We start from the raw sequence: 14,917 nt of genomic DNA, 5'->3' as shown, positions 1-14,917 counted from the left end.
ACTTCCAAGCAAAGGGCAAAAGTAAAACCATAACTCAAGTATATATATATAATTATTTTATTTTCCCTTCTGTGGTCGTTTTTATTAAAAACGCACCAATCTTCCATGGCTACCACCAGTCGTCACTAAATGGTATAAAATGGTGCGGATGGTAGAATACAACATTTTTTGCATTTTCACTTCGCCATTTCAGATGTTTGGCAACTAAAAAGCCCTGTGTTAAAAGTACAACTATATTGACTGACAGCAGACTGTAGTTTTTGGGTATAATGACAACCGAATAGCGGGACCAAATTAGTCCGGTGAGCGCGAGCACGCCCGACTGATTGAGGGACACATTTTGAGGCGGTCGTTTTACAAGATCTCCAATTCCAGCAAGCACTAGACCCTAAATCGAATAACATAACACATATACACTTCTCTTTATTAAATAAATCGATCAATCATCGTCTAACTCACCCACTTGCCCAGAGGTGCCCAGAAGAACACAGTCTTTGGACCTAAATGACAAAGACATTAAATACGAAATTAACTATTTGTAAGCAATGAGTGCACGCACCTGCCGGTGATTCCCAAAATGGGCGCGCGCCTTTAGGTACCACTTGATCAACGGCATTGATAATACCGTTGTAGAGTAATGAGAGAGGTCCCTTTCCTTTCGACATGATATCAATATATAAAAATGCTATAGTTTATTTGTTTTGTTTGAATTTTGAAAAGGCCTAAATTGATAAACACTACACCATGTCGGCTACATATACGACAAAATAATAAAATATTATATATACATGGCAGTTCAGATAGTTCTCTGAGTGAATAGTCCTACTTGGATTGCTTTTTGACGACACCGAAACCAGATGTTTAAGCTCAAGCGTGATTATGTGTGTGCGGCTTAACATATAATTATTACATTTTTTATTTTTGTTTGAATTCAATTGACTAAACCTTTTTGAAACGCAAATTCGAGCAACGTTTACGCGGAATTGAGTGCTTGCGAACAAATTGAGTAAGTGGTGAATAAAATGATTTGTTGTTTGGTCACACTCAGATTCCGAACAGCTGTTTGCTTGTGAACGCAACGTGTGAATGACCAGACGCTATTGAAATTTTAAAGTTAATTGAAGTGTTGTGATTTGTGTAGTGTTCTTTCTAATATATGCTATTATTTAGATTATATAGAAAGACTTAAAATTACTGCAGCTTTTGCTTTTGCTGTAATCTGATTTAACCAGTAAAATGGAGTTATTACGAGAACGACGTCAAATTGCGGTTAATCGCAGGAGGTTGAAGAGAATGCCCATTAATTTGCAGAGGAAAGCAATTAGAGAGGCGCGCAACTTGGCGGGCATGCAACAGCGACAACCAAAACGCAAACAACTCGCCAAATCTAGAGCAATTTTAGACCGCTTAGGAAACGATTTTGAGCGAGCGGAGCATAATGCAATATTAGCCGCCAGCTCCCAGGAATTACGGCAGATTTTGTCTGAGTTCGAAGAGCTGGGAGATGTGCCCCACGATCCCACAGCAGCTGAACTTTTAGGCCAGGTAAGTGAACAGCAAGAGAAACGAACATTAAGGTGGTGCTTAGCAAGCAGCAATCTCAGAGCACAAATTGTGATCCCGTGACGTCACAATATTCGCGCAACTAGCGCCACCTTACTCTCCGATCGGCAACTCAATTAGCACGCTGCCTCGTTTTCGTCACAATCCATTGTTGGGTGACCTACTCCGGTGAAGCTGTTAATTGATAGCCAGAACAAATGTTATGGCAGCTGATGTTACCGTTAACTGTTCTATGTATATTTCATAATTACAGATTGCCAAAGCAGAGGGCCGTGCGACATCGATCCACGTGCAACGCGACGGACTTAGCACGCTCGACATTGAGGTAATGCAGCTATTTTTTATCTAAATTTAGGTATTTTCGCAGAACGTCAGCCGCACAGTTCTAATTTTATTATTTAAAAAATAATATTTTTACATTCGCGAAGCTGTTTTTAATTGGATTCCGTTACTTATTTGAAGCGGCAGTTGGCAACACTGGTCGGCTGTTCAGAATCGGAAGCTCTCAATTGACCCCACAACTCCCAGCTACCTTGCGCGCAGCTGTTTGCACCCGATTGCCATTCAATTGAATATGCATATACATACATACATATATATGTAGCCGTTTTCGATCCATCAATTTGATTAATGTCCAATTCGCAAGGTTCTTTTGTAGACGCTAGTGAAATTTCCGCTGTCAATGTAAACACTATTTTATTTTCATGCAAATAGCGTCATTTGAAAAGTGGAACAATGAAAATAAGAATTAAAAGGAGAAGAGAGAGAAATTCTTGCAGCTTCATGTGGTCTACAGAATTTGAATTTTTTTTTATAATTTGAATAAGAATTCTTTTATATTGTGGTATATCTTCGGTCTCTACCATCGCCATAACATATACATTTATTAAGTTATCCAAAATTAAGTTCCTAAAAATTTCATTCCGATATTAATGCATTTTTCCATATAATTATATATATAATGTTTAAAGCTTATTTGCATTTTTTCAATTAGTAGTTCCTATAACAGATATATGAGTGTTCCAACATGAATTCAACGGGTATCTTTTTTCGCGACACAATTGTTGAAGACTTCTAAATTATTCAAATAAAGATAGGGTTCATGCCGACGACAGCTACGAAGGAATATAGCAAAGGAGAGTCCTAAACAGGAGAATTATTTCATGAAGAAAAAATGCTTAATTATTACCGTATCTTATTCCTTTAATATAGCCATATTGTATGTAAATATATCAGAGTGTTTACTTATGCTTAACCAGCTCTTAAATTTGCTGTACTCTTAATCCACAACTCTAAAATTCTCACATTCTCTAATTCTCACACTCTGCATTTTCATTGATATTTCAGCTCCATCAGCGCTCTCCGACGATTGCCCAACTGAAAAAAGCGATCGCCACGATCTCGTGCGCTCAACTGAAACGAAGACAGCGCGAACAACTTCGTGGGGTAGCCGAAGACGCTGCTGGCCGGGCCGAAGATAGTGACCGACAACAGGTTGTGGGATCTGCTGGAGCTGAAGCCATGCCGCGCTCCAGTGGCGAATTAGTTAACTCGGCGCTGCGCAACGGGCACCAACATCGCGCGCTTGTCTCTTGGCGGTTTCTATGGCGCTGCTTTGCACTGTTCAACGTGGACACCAATCAGCCGATCGATGACAACGTTGACAACGGACGCGCGACTCTAACGGCGCTGGGCATTGAGAACGGGGCTAACTTGAAGTTTGTGCATCGCGTCAAGTATTTCGGTCGCCGGCGGCAGAGCTAAAAAGAAATAAAAAGGAAATTCTTAAAGTTGCCAAATGAACAACAACCTGAACTATAAGCTTGCCCAAAACCAGAGCTTTATGAGACCATAATGAATCAAAATGTACAAATTTTTGGCATTCTGCTGCTTTACACTTTTGTGCGGCTCTTGGCAGCTGCCGCTTTTGAGGATGGCAACAACAACAATGTCAAGATTACCAAACATAGCCTGGAGCTCACTCAAACGATCAACATACAGCGTCAGGAGTTCATGCAGCGACAGTGTGAACTGTTGGATGCCAACAGGCAAACTGTGGATGATCTTACCGAGCTACAAATGGATCACATGATTGTGGATAAGGAGCACAAGCTGCTCTACTGCTATGTGCCCAAGGTACTTACTTCTCCATATACTTATTCAACCTATTCAAATTTCGCTGCGTCAGCTTTGAACACAAAACTTTTCTGACTGAAACCGAAATTTTCAGAATTTTATTTTTATACCCTGTGTCAATTGAAACTGCATAAAAGGGGTATAATAGTTTAGTGCAATTTTATTTAACAGACAGAAAATACTTTGATCTTAAAAAGTGCCAGAGCAGATCAGGACATGACCGTCTGTGCGTCAGTACGAGCTTGAATATCGGAAACTATAAGAGTTAGACAGAATAATAGACAAATAAGAATATACGCATTGTCTTTTCGATATTTCCCCTATTACATAAAATCGATTGTGAAACAAGATATCTTAGGCATAACTAGGAGATTACAAGAGCAAAAACGAAAAGGATATGTAGATTTTTGTATGACTTACTCAGTTTATAAATAGTTCATTGGATACTTCTCCCATTTCCCCAAAATGCACAGCCAGGAACACGGGAAGACGCGTGCGCCTTTTTGTTTATCTGTAGATCAGCAAATTGACGGCCTGGGTACAGGGTATCTCTTGGTCGCGCATTGCCAACTAGAAAACACTTTATATTTGTTCTATTCTGACTGCGCGTTTCGCCATGTGTGGTTTTGCTCCCTTCCGCTTGCGGCCGTCCAGCGTGGTGCGACCCTTTGTGAAATGCCTCTCATCTGTACATGAAATAAACTTGTTTTATTTTTTGCTCCACGTTTTCTCTTTTACTGGCCTGCTGACATTTGATGCTCCCCCCAGAGGCAGCGCCACAGCAACCACAACAGCTCAGACCGGCCCCCAACATTGTTGGACTGTTGTTTATTCTTGCCACATGTGGCATGATAATTGTTGAATCGATTATGTGTGATTGTGTTGCTTTCACCAGACGAGTTTAACCAGACAACAAGACTGACTACAAGTAGTACAAGCTGATTGCTAGTCTTAATCCCGCACCACTTGGTAGGCTTATCAAGAGACTATGTCAATCTTTGATTTGCTTGGCAATTCGACGCCATGTCTGTTATTGAGGCCAATTTCCATAGTACTGGCGTAGATAACCACATAACCTTCTATAAATTTCTGTGCAATTATAAATTATATAGCCATAAATGCATTTATATACCTTGTAAACTAAGTTTCGACTGGGTATAATCCGCACTTGCATGTCGTTTTCAAAATATACGAATGCAGTGTCTGCTGCGCTTTCAGATGCAGCTCAGATTTTAATTTCTGCAAAATTGGTTTATTCAAGGATTTAAATTTGATAAAATAAATATATGATCTATTGTATTTATAGTTTACTTTAGAGTACTTTAGAGTTCCTTATACATTTTTAATCAATAAATAAGAGGGCATACTTAAACTGAGGTCTTGTATGTGGATCAGTTCTGAAAGATACTCAGAATTCAAAAAACCCGAATCAATTTAATCCCCCACACAGCTTACCCTTAACAGTTTACAGAGTATATCTGAGGTCGAGTTCACCTTATATTCTCCATATATGCAAATTGCGTTTTAGTGGAGCGCCTGACAATTATAAGTTATTATAATCAGTGTTTTGTAATTTGTTGTAGAATTGCCGAGCAATTTGCATGGGTTCAAAAACACACGAGAGCTGTCTCTGAGTGTGTCAGATCGAATGCCGAAGTGCTTGTCTTCGCGACTGTCTGCCGTCCCGTCTGATCGATAAGCCAGGCACTTTGTTTAAATCAGCAAATATTCTAATTGAGATACACTTTTTCACAATTTGTTTGCTTATCTGCGCGAATTTAATGGGCCCATTTAATGACGTCCACTGGGGAATATCAAAGTTTTTGCCTTTATTAATTAAATTTCGATTTAAATAACCCACTCGATATGAATCTAGACCTTAACTAAGCTAATTCAATTGAAGGAAATTTAGCAGAATGTGGAATTCTCAAAAAAACACAAAAACCAAAAACCATTTCCTCCACTTGCCGCTGCTATCAAATACCGACTTATGATATAGTATTAGACGAACTATTTGATTAGATTAACCAGCCAACAGAACTGAATTGCTCACCTGTCGAAGGTGCGGCATATAAATAGCGTTGTGTTTCATGTGTCCGACGCACTTTGAACCCTCGCCCAACATAATGAGCTCTTTTTTTTTGGTTGTGGTGGAGTGAGGGGTATGCTCAGATTGCGGCTGTTGAGTAATGCCAATGGGCCATGCCGTGCCATGACGTATGCCTCTTGATTGTGGCGCCACTTTGTGAGTTCGACACCTTGTTTACTCTACATTTTGGAGCTGTATGGGCTGTATGTATGTAAACGAGAAACTTCTTTATGTTAGAATTGTTGCTCAAATTGAGTTTCTGACATTCTTGTGTCGTTCTGTTAATAATAAAAATCGAACTTATGATATGCACCTTTAAATATGCTCTACAAATAAGAGAACATCTTGAAAGGTTACAAAGAGGGAACTTATCCAGTAGGAAATAATGTTAGATCGCTTTAAAAACAATTTTATGCTACTACCGAGGAGGTAAGCGTAGGGACTTAAAATTAGTTTGACTTAAAACTAGGGATAAACACGATAAATATACCTTCGGCATGCCGATGATAATTTACCCTTACAGTCATATACAAAAGCTTTCCTTACGATCGATTGTTCCTATAGGAGTCATATAATATATTAGTTAGATTCTGTACAGCTAAGCAGATAATTTAGGTTAATAAGAAGTTAAAAAGAAGACAAATATTCCATACTCATTTTTTGATTCATTCCTCGTACAGAGCTTTGTAGTAGTCCGATATTCATACGATATTGCTCATCGTGTGCTCAAGATAATTTTGTATTCAAAGAATTTCTTTTTGACTATACGATAAAGTAATTTGATCCGGCCCGTTCCGACATATGTACTGCCTGTAACATAAAGGAGGACTGGCATGACTATATCAACTCGGCTGTTGATACTGATCATGGATATATACTTTATGGAAAGCCGACCTTTTCTTCAATGCATTACACATTATAATACCCCCGACAAGGCTTAAAGTCCATATAGCACCAAACAAAATAGCTAAGAATAGGTCTCATTATCACAGATCGTGTTTCAATTAGCTAATTAATGAGTACTTCGCTATGAGGTTGGCAACAGTGTATGGTGAAAATGTGGAAGCTATATTTGAAAGACCACCGCGTTCACCTGTCGCATTGACAATCGCGGTACGAATCGATTGCCGGAGTGGGTGTATCGTGTTGTATGACATGCTCGCGATCATTTCTTTTTGCTTTTATCAGTTACTACTGGACAGGGGCGTAGTTAAGAGATCTCAGCTTGCGTTGAGGGGGGGCATTCCTTTGGGTAAAACGTAGCGCGCTTCTGCTTGACCGCGTTCCACGAAGACGTTTACGTGTGCTATTAACCCCACTGTCCACTCCTCTGTCAGTGAAGAGCTGAGCGTTTTTATGCGACCATCGCGTGTAGTGCTTAATGTGCCTTTTATAGCCCAAAGAAATTGTGTAAAATTGTATTTTATGATCGCTTGCGTATTGCAAATAATTTTAACGTATGCGCATTGTGTTCGAAAAACGCTGAACCTGAACCTTTGCCGCGATTCGTTGTTACCTGTGGCATGCACAGTGGATCGCGGTCTATTGATAAACACAAACGTAGCAGCCGGATTTGAGCTAACTAAAAACCAGAAACCAAAACTTAAACACGATTAGTTGCATAAAGAACAGCCGAACCAAAACCTGAACCAAACCTTCGATTTCCAAGAATACAGTTTGGCTTAAGATCATATTTTTTAAGCTTTCGACAAGCTCTAACAAAAAGTTGTTAGTTCTTAATATGTAAATATATAAAATGTAATATATAATAGATTGCGACCGGTTCGAACCCAAATCTTGGTTAACAGAAGTATAAAGTTCAGTTTACGAACCGAACCTTAAGGCAGGATGTTGGTTTTAATCAAGGCTTCTAAATCTTCTAGATTTGAAAGAACAGGCTCAAGTCCGGATTCCCAATATATTTTCACCATAAACCGAAGTCTAAACCAAGTTATTTGTTTAAGAATAGCTGAACCGAACCTTTCCAGGCAAGAACTGCCTTGGTTCGAACCGTAAACTAAACCACCGACAATGTTTAATTTCCGCAGCTATATTTTTTTCTGCAGAGTTTCAATATGTTTTGTTCAGGTGGATATTTGACTTTTATCTGACAACTTGACATCGCTCAAGTGTAGCCTGATGGCCCGTGGCAGGCTGCGCACCACTGTGGCAGCAGCAGCAGCACTTGGTCCGTAGTTTTTCCTGTGTGTTGTGTATACGAAAATTGTTTGTTTTTGTGATTTGAAATGTTTTTGTAGCGTTTAATTACACTCGACATTGTCGGTCGGTCGGGCTGCCCAGCCTAAGCGAAATGTTTATATGGCTAGTTGATTTGTTGTTGCTGTAATTGTGGCTGCTTAGTTATAGTTGATTCGCTAAGTGGCCGCCTCTCCGCGTGCTTTGAAATACTCGCATGCAGCAATTAAACCGCATTTTTTTCTAAACATAAATCTTGCCGTAAATTGCAATTCATTAGCATTGGCAGCTAAGAGAAATTGTGTTTTAGCTGAGCATCTGAGTCAAGAGTAGATCGCATTGGCTGCAATTATATTTTTATTTTCATCATAATAAAAAATACCATCTAGCCTTTGCACATTTCCCTCTGCTTGCTCTTTATTTACTTTCTATAATTTAAGTTTAACTCATTTTGCACAGTCGGCTCAAATTCCAATTGAAAAAGTATTTTGTAATCATATCTACCTGTACATTATATATCTTGTTGCCGGCTTTTTGTTTATGACAAATTGCATGCATATATAAATAAGTTGAGGGAGCGGAAGCTAAGCAAAAATAAAACAGGTTTTCGAATTGTTACTTGCTGAATATTGCCCGATTTGCTTGTCAGCTGTCTATAATTATAATGAAAACCAGATTTATATATATATATTTTTTTTTTCGAACATATCCTTTGTCCGCTATCTTATAGAGATAGCTTCCACCTATCTTTTACATCAATATATATATATTCATTACTGGAAATATCTCCTCAAGCCCTGACATGGTTATATCGATAATAAAAAATACCCACTTGTTATGTTGAGATATGGAATCCGTGCTAGTGCTCGACGGGCTTATCGTTAATTTGATTTCAAAAGAATTCCTTTCAAATAGATAGACCCCAAATTCTGAATCACTGACAGGCAACATTTTAATGTTCTTCTTGTTCAGCGGTAAACATAATTCATAGGAAAACCAGAAAATACATTTTGTGGCCTCATTCGTATTATTGTTTATTTAGTTAAAATTGCAAGCGAACTTGAACTAAACAAAATGTTTTATTTCCCCGATTCTTCCTTTCGCTCGTGTAGGTGGCCTGCACAAACTGGAAACGGGTGCTGATGCTCTTGACGGGCAAGTGGCAGAATGGCACGGATCCGCTGCAGATACCTGGCTCGCTGGCGCATTCGGTGGGCATGTTCACCAAGTTCTACGATCTGAGCGAGGAGGAGCGCGCCCAGGTGCTCAGCGAAGAATACACACGCTTTATTCTGGTGCGGCATCCATTTGAGCGGCTGCTCTCCGCGTATCGCAATAAGCTGGAGGGCGGTTCGCCCAGCGCACGGTACTTTCAGTCCCGTGTGGGTCGACAGATTGTGCGGGAGCTGCGCCCCGGTGCTAGCAACGAGTCCCTAAATCAGGGCAACGATGTTCAGTTCGGCGAGTTTGTACAGTACTTGCTAACGCCGGAGCTCAGTCGCACAAACCAAACGGACTACAACGAACACTGGGAGGTCATTGCCAAGCTGTGCAATCCCTGTGTCATGAAGTACAACGTTGTGGGTAAGTCACATGATGGAACGCTCAGATGACACATTTTCTAAACAATCATATTTCCCTTCCAGGTAAATACGACACCTTACTGGATGACTCCGCCTTGGCGCTGTATCTGGCGGGTGCCAAGAACCTGACATTCCCCACTGGCCACAAGCCGTCCAGCACGCGCGCCAATCTGCGCAATTATTTTGATCCGCTGCCCATTGGCGCTATACGGCATCTGTACGAAATCTATGAGGAGGACTTTCGTCTGTTTGACTATGGCATGGATGATGTTCTAGGCTTTGAATTCGGCTGATTACTTACTAAATATATATGTTATATGTATTTATAAAAGTGATTTGTAGCATCCGAATCAATTATACTGTGACCATGACGCTTTCCCCTGGAAATCTTTGTGATTTTAGTAATATTTAGTTTAACAGATACTTGCTAATAGTTTTGTAATTGTAAAATTAATTTTTAATTCAGCGGCATGCGAATATTAGCTTAGTATATTATAAATAATACAATATAAGGAGGTTTTATGTTATATATAACAAAGAAATAACTCAAATATCATTCTACGACATATACATAAATGAATTTGTATTCTAATGTGTTCGGCAATTATGTGTTTATATGTTTCTCTTATACGTAAATATTTTTATTCCACGTTTATCAATTTTATCCCCTTCATATAGTATCTTCAAGTTGTCATTATTAGTTATATAATAATTAAATGTTACAACTATTCCAAAAATATTAATTTAATTATGAAGTTTATATTTTATATTAGTTATGTGTATAAGATCTTAAGAAGTTATGTAAATACACGAGTTTGTAGCGTGATTAAATTTTGGATATTTATATATTTATATACTTGACATTCTAGTTTAAGGATTTGTTTAGAAATCTAATAATATTTCCTTTTGATATATTAGAGTATTTTATATCGCTATACATACATTAACATATTTCTACGCGAATTAGTCTCACTTTTAAAGCTGTCGTCTTATATGTGCCGGAAAAACTTCTTTGTTTATCAAGATATATAAACCAAACTTGGCATTTATTCGTTTCACTTCCTCCTCATATAAATGCTAAATCCTATTGATATCAGACCACTGTATCATATAGCTGTTGAAATTTAAGTCCTTGTAAGAACAACTTTTTTGTTTTACATATGAGCCCAATCCTTTTAATATCGCACAACTATATAACATAGAACTATAGGAAGAATCGGTTGAAAAATGCGCTTTGTTTGGCCAAATATTCTGTTTTTCGAGATATCAACGGATCTTAGCATTTAAGAGGTACACAGTTCCCCAAAGAGAAATGTCTTTAAGGGTATTATGCTTATATTTGTATACTCTGTACACAAAGTATATAGTATTCTTTTATTTTAAAAGTTCGTTTTAATGGCAAAGTTTTAAAAGCATAGCTTTGATCTTACAATCCTAGAACACAATAATCGAGATACTTTTCGACGCTGTATTAGGCAGCTTCACGAGCCCTGACATGGGGTATTTAGAAGTCGATGGCTGTTTACAGTTTAATATGGTACCTTGTTTTGATGCATAAATGATTATAATTATTTTTGCTTGGCATCAATGAACTCCCTTATCAGCTGGGGTATACGTATACGTGACGTGATAAATGTTTTTTATAATAACATTCCACGATCATTGACAAGCGTTAAGATTAAATTTCTTGCCCTTACAATTTCGCGAAAGCTTCAACATTTTGCGACAGCAAAACACGAGAAACAGTTCTTTCTTTGCTACACCGATGCCTGCATACCCTGTCAATAACGTTTCTTGTTTTTTTTCGAATCTAGGGGGTTCATTAATATTTACTTAAGAGTTTAATAATATATATATTTAACTACTATTTTTAGAAAACAAAAAACAGGTTTGAATGGATTTCAGGAGTTAATCCATGTTAAACACTTCTATGAATGAATAAAACGAGATAATACACTCGTCGGTAGACTGGAGTTTATAATGTCTTATAGTATGACTTAATGATACATTCACTACGATAAGATTGCCTAGGTTAGGTTGGGTTTGGTTAGTGCGGTAGTTGACGGGACTTTACCCCCGATTGTCTAATACCATTATTGTTCCATCAAATGGATTACTAAATGTATTTATTTGTGATAACGATTGATTTTATATGTGTGTGAAAGCATGTATGGCATTCTTATCTACTGTATGTATCAAATAGCTTGAAATAGTTTGCATGCTGTTCGGCAAGTGTATGAAAAAGCTCAATCCGTTGACAGCGGCGTCAGATTTGTTTATCACCAACACATGGACGGGGACAACGTAGACAGATGATCAACGTTCAAACGAATTTAAATACGCAATTTTGTCAACATGGTTCAGGCGCCGACGGCAAACGCATTTGCATGGGCGACCATCAACCCGTGGTCATAATTTGGCAAGTGTATCCAACGGCTTTTATCGACAACATGCCCCCACGATCATTCAAGGTTGTCAGATAATTTGTCAATGTTTTTGTGTGTTTCTTTTTGCTTATCCAATGACTGTTGCTCTTTTATTCAACAATAACTTAAAGTTAAACATTGACAAGACATTCGAAAATAACAATTAATATTTGCATGTGTGCTGGTTTCTGTGTGTGTGTGGGTGTGGGGTGTACATTTGGTTTCGTTTTCTCAATTATAATAAAAACAAAAGGCGTTCATGTATCATATTCTCGTTTCTGTTTCAGTCCTTCAATTCGCATTTCCGCTTTGCATTTCATTGCAGCTGTAGCGCTGTTTTACGCTGCGATATTTCTTCAGCGAGTACAACGCCTCCACCTCCTTGGCGAGGTATCGTCCCTGTGCCAGCAGAGCGACAATCTTTTTGGGATCGCGCTCATCCTTATTCTTTATGAACGCATCGTGAATTTGCTTGCGAAACTTTTGCGGCCCATTCAGGCCAGGGTAGTCACGACCCAGGTATTGTAACTGCAATGAAATTTACGCAATCTTAGTATCGATGCCCCTTCACCGGCCCCCTTGCCTAAAGCTGATGCTGCTGCTGTTACAGTGCACTTGCACGTGGTTCAGACAATAAGTGGCATATGCATTAGCAAATATACTTACGTGCTTGTAGAGAGTGATAACTTTGGAGCGCAGCCCTGACATCACCAGTAATGAAAGGTATTTGTATAACTGTTAAATGCAATATATAAACTAAATCTTTATATATTTTGTTGCTTTATACTCGCTGCGCAGATGACCAATGCCGAAGGTTGTCGTGTGACCGTTTATATTACCGAAAAATTGCGTATCTCCATTTGTTGTAATCGATAGTTAGGGTCAGCATAAGTTGGCAGCGCCTTGCAATGATTATCAACAATTTCAAAATGTTTGTGGGTTTTTGTATTGTTTTTAATTGCATTAGTTAAAAAAAAAACTCGATTCATCATTAAATGTCACATATCTTTGAGGATTTATCACTATTTGATTGACGACAAGATGTGCATGTCACTTATGACGTAATTGACATAACGATAGTTTTCCTGGTAAAAGAAACCTTGTAGTTTCGATAATGCACGCTGATAAGTATCGACTGGACTTCAGTTGGCAGCACTCTTATCAATGTTCGTGTCAGCCGGCCGGAATTTAGGAGGCCTATTTCGGTAAGTACGCAAAATAAAAGGAAATTATTTTTATTAATTTATTTCTTTCATCCTGAATTTCATAGTTATCGCAGCATTTCAACTACCTGCGCGAGAATGGCAAGTGAGGTAGAGAAGGCGCAGAGCGCAGCGGCATCCGAAGACACTATTTTTGGCAAGATTTTACGCAAGGAGATTCCATGCAAATTTATTTACGAAGACGAGAAGGTCCGGTACAAAGTGCACATTTTGTCTATTCAATTATCTTAATTGAACTTATCTTGTTTAGTGTGTGGCATTTAATGATGTTGCGCCCCAGGCGCCCACCCATTTTCTGGTTATACCGCGCAAGCCAATTGCGCAGCTTTCTACGGCCGAGGATGGAGACGCCGATCTCTTGGGCCATCTGATGCTGGTGGGCCGCAAAGTGGCCAAGGAACTGGGTCTGGAGAAGGGCTACCGCGTGGTCATCAATAACGGGCAACATGGCGCCCAGTCCGTTTACCATTTACATTTGCACTTCCTGGGCGGCCGCCAAATGCAGTGGCCACCTGGGTAAGAGCTTAAATGGCCGCCTTAAAGCAAACAAGATAAACAATTTAAAGAAATAAATACACCTTATTAAAACTATAAAACAGAATGTACAAAATATACAGATAAAAGCAATGTAGATTCAGTAGCGTCTGGATGGAAAGTATTGCTTGAAGTCGACGGCATTGTCGAGAAATTTTCGCAGTTTGCCCTCGTTGCGAGATTTCTCGGCCAAGCTATCGGGGTCCAAGCAATTGAGTAATATCTCATCTGCACCCAATTGGCCGGCAATGCCACCCGAGCGACGTAGCCGGCGCGTTTTCAACATATCCAGTTTGGTACCCACCACTAGGATGGGCACGTGGCGACGTTTTAATATGGGCCGGAGCCGTCTGTGGCGATGCCGACAGATCTGGCGCAATGGATGATACAGCAAATCATGCAAATTGTCATGCGAGCTCATATCTAAAAGATCGTACACTAATATAATGCCATCGATGTTGCGAAAGAGACGATTCCTATGCTCGCGCGGCATTCGCATCGAGCTCTTTAAATCGTAAAATTCCACAAAATATGGGATCATGTCACACGCGGCCTCCGCCCTGCGCCGAAACAGCTTACACGAGGAGCCAAAGCGCTCTGAGCTGTGCGAGGAGCTGGGCGACGAGGACGATGTCCACTCTGGTGTCGGGGGCATACCCTTATTACAGGGATACTCGTGCAGGCGCACCTGCACATTCCACCAGACGTCGCCGACGCTCCTAGTGGAGGGCGTGGGCGTGTCAACGCTTCTGGCCAGCAGATCTGTCAGCCGGGACTTACCAACGCCTGCGAAAATAACGACGTTCGATTATCGGATTCTATATATTGAGTGAGAGAGAGAGTTACCCACCTGCTTGGCCGAGCAGCAATATGCGAGCTGTGGAGACGTGTTTAATTGTTTGTTGCGCCATTGTTGCTCCAATTGACTTGAGTTGTATTGTAAATATATAACATGCCTGGGTGCTGTCAAATATTTGCGCAAAACAAGCCAACTTCGATCGTATTCTAAATTTAATTGGGAAAAAAGTTTGGCGCTTTCGCCCAAGAAATATCGAAATTCTGCTTAACATCTCGATTTATCGCAGTTCGCTTTCGATCGTATTAGAAAACAATTTAAAAATGACCGATTTGTTAAAGATAATATTAAATGTTGTTTACAGTTAAAAT

The 14,917-nt window shown here is 39.4% G+C and overlaps 6 protein-coding genes and 1 long non-coding RNA gene across 7 annotated transcripts; 3 read left to right on the top strand and 4 right to left on the bottom strand.

The window, feature by feature from the left end:
- Window positions 1–39: 39 nt before the first annotated feature.
- On the bottom strand, window positions 40–777 carry LOC135426197 (mitochondrial pyruvate carrier 2-like). Its single transcript, XM_064679209.1, has 3 exons — window positions 560–777; window positions 460–500; window positions 40–388 (listed from the first exon to the last, which is right to left on the bottom strand). Exons 1-3 carry the CDS (start codon window positions 663–665, stop codon window positions 110–112), a joined length of 426 nt encoding a protein of 141 aa, XP_064535279.1. The 5' UTR covers window positions 666–777; the 3' UTR covers window positions 40–109.
- A 141-nt stretch (window positions 778–918) lies between these two features.
- LOC135426196 (uncharacterized) lies at window positions 919–3,457 on the top strand. The gene is made up of 4 exons (XM_064679208.1): window positions 919–1,006; window positions 1,171–1,545; window positions 1,817–1,888; window positions 2,911–3,457. Exons 2-4 carry the CDS (start codon window positions 1,237–1,239, stop codon window positions 3,325–3,327), a joined length of 798 nt encoding a protein of 265 aa, XP_064535278.1. The 5' UTR covers window positions 919–1,006; window positions 1,171–1,236; the 3' UTR covers window positions 3,328–3,457.
- Window positions 3,418–9,932, top strand: LOC135426195 (carbohydrate sulfotransferase 11). Its single transcript, XM_064679207.1, has 3 exons — window positions 3,418–3,699; window positions 9,097–9,568; window positions 9,631–9,932. Exons 1-3 carry the CDS (start codon window positions 3,418–3,420, stop codon window positions 9,858–9,860), a joined length of 984 nt encoding a protein of 327 aa, XP_064535277.1. The 3' UTR covers window positions 9,861–9,932.
- Window positions 3,881–4,789, bottom strand: LOC135426201 (uncharacterized). The gene is made up of 3 exons (XR_010435872.1): window positions 4,450–4,789; window positions 4,120–4,385; window positions 3,881–3,955 (listed from the first exon to the last, which is right to left on the bottom strand). It is a non-coding gene; the product is annotated as an uncharacterized LOC135426201 (long non-coding RNA).
- A 2,128-nt stretch (window positions 9,933–12,060) lies between the features above and the next one.
- On the bottom strand, window positions 12,061–12,820 carry osi (orsai). The gene is made up of 2 exons (XM_064679315.1): window positions 12,660–12,820; window positions 12,061–12,521 (listed from the first exon to the last, which is right to left on the bottom strand). The coding sequence occupies exons 1-2, from the start codon at window positions 12,699–12,701 to the stop codon at window positions 12,285–12,287; spliced, it is 279 nt and encodes a 92-aa protein (XP_064535385.1). The 5' UTR covers window positions 12,702–12,820; the 3' UTR covers window positions 12,061–12,284.
- Window positions 12,821–13,044: 224 nt separating this feature from the next.
- On the top strand, window positions 13,045–13,843 carry HINT1 (histidine triad nucleotide binding protein 1). The gene is made up of 3 exons (XM_064679314.1): window positions 13,045–13,198; window positions 13,264–13,405; window positions 13,467–13,843. Exons 1-3 carry the CDS (start codon window positions 13,158–13,160, stop codon window positions 13,734–13,736), a joined length of 453 nt encoding a protein of 150 aa, XP_064535384.1. The 5' UTR covers window positions 13,045–13,157; the 3' UTR covers window positions 13,737–13,843.
- On the bottom strand, window positions 13,776–14,755 carry LOC135426278 (rab-like protein 3). The gene is made up of 2 exons (XM_064679313.1): window positions 14,601–14,755; window positions 13,776–14,536 (listed from the first exon to the last, which is right to left on the bottom strand). Exons 1-2 carry the CDS (start codon window positions 14,659–14,661, stop codon window positions 13,851–13,853), a joined length of 747 nt encoding a protein of 248 aa, XP_064535383.1. The 5' UTR covers window positions 14,662–14,755; the 3' UTR covers window positions 13,776–13,850.
- Between the last annotated feature and the right edge of the window lie 162 nt (window positions 14,756–14,917).

This window comes from Drosophila montana, unplaced genomic scaffold, assembly GCF_035044405.1.
Source record: "Drosophila montana isolate Dmon_TW-CO22-7 unplaced genomic scaffold, ASM3504440v1 contig_1_1, whole genome shotgun sequence".
Lineage (NCBI taxonomy): Eukaryota > Metazoa > Arthropoda > Insecta > Diptera > Drosophilidae > Drosophila > Drosophila montana.
The sequence above is the reverse complement of the archived record's forward strand: the minus strand, read 5'-3'. Positions and strand labels throughout refer to the sequence as shown.

What these genes read in the sequence shown, in the direction of transcription:
- LOC135426197 (XM_064679209.1), bottom strand. Translation starts at nt 665, where the DNA reads ATGTCGAAAGGAAAGGGACCTCTCTCATTACTCTACAACGGTATTATC. An exon ending in ATTTTGGGAATCACCGGCAG is followed by an intron (nt 501 to 559) that starts GTGCGTGCACTC and finishes TTTGTCATTTAG; the next exon opens with GTCCAAAGACTGTGTTCTTC. An exon ending in GGGCACCTCTGGGCAAGTGG is followed by an intron (nt 389 to 459) that starts GTGAGTTAGACG and finishes TATTCGATTTAG; the next exon opens with GGTCTAGTGCTTGCTGGAAT.
- LOC135426196 (XM_064679208.1), top strand. Translation starts at nt 1,237, where the DNA reads ATGGAGTTATTACGAGAACGACGTCAAATTGCGGTTAATCGCAGGAGG. An exon ending in CAGCTGAACTTTTAGGCCAG is followed by an intron (nt 1,546 to 1,816) that starts GTAAGTGAACAG and finishes TCATAATTACAG; the next exon opens with ATTGCCAAAGCAGAGGGCCG. An exon ending in TTAGCACGCTCGACATTGAG is followed by an intron (nt 1,889 to 2,910) that starts GTAATGCAGCTA and finishes TTGATATTTCAG; the next exon opens with CTCCATCAGCGCTCTCCGAC.
- LOC135426195 (XM_064679207.1), top strand. Translation starts at nt 3,418, where the DNA reads ATGAATCAAAATGTACAAATTTTTGGCATTCTGCTGCTTTACACTTTT. An exon ending in TCTACTGCTATGTGCCCAAG is followed by an intron (nt 3,700 to 9,096) that starts GTACTTACTTCT and finishes TCGCTCGTGTAG; the next exon opens with GTGGCCTGCACAAACTGGAA. An exon ending in CATGAAGTACAACGTTGTGG is followed by an intron (nt 9,569 to 9,630) that starts GTAAGTCACATG and finishes TTTCCCTTCCAG; the next exon opens with GTAAATACGACACCTTACTG.
- osi (XM_064679315.1), bottom strand. Translation starts at nt 12,701, where the DNA reads ATGTCAGGGCTGCGCTCCAAAGTTATCACTCTCTACAAGCAC. An exon ending in TTATCACTCTCTACAAGCAC is followed by an intron (nt 12,522 to 12,659) that starts GTAAGTATATTT and finishes ATTTCATTGCAG; the next exon opens with TTACAATACCTGGGTCGTGA.
- HINT1 (XM_064679314.1), top strand. Translation starts at nt 13,158, where the DNA reads ATGTTCGTGTCAGCCGGCCGGAATTTAGGAGGCCTATTTCG. An exon ending in AATTTAGGAGGCCTATTTCG is followed by an intron (nt 13,199 to 13,263) that starts GTAAGTACGCAA and finishes TGAATTTCATAG; the next exon opens with TTATCGCAGCATTTCAACTA. An exon ending in TTATTTACGAAGACGAGAAG is followed by an intron (nt 13,406 to 13,466) that starts GTCCGGTACAAA and finishes TATCTTGTTTAG; the next exon opens with TGTGTGGCATTTAATGATGT.
- LOC135426278 (XM_064679313.1), bottom strand. Translation starts at nt 14,661, where the DNA reads ATGGCGCAACAAACAATTAAACACGTCTCCACAGCTCGCATATTGCTG. An exon ending in ATTGCTGCTCGGCCAAGCAG is followed by an intron (nt 14,537 to 14,600) that starts GTGGGTAACTCT and finishes TTATTTTCGCAG; the next exon opens with GCGTTGGTAAGTCCCGGCTG.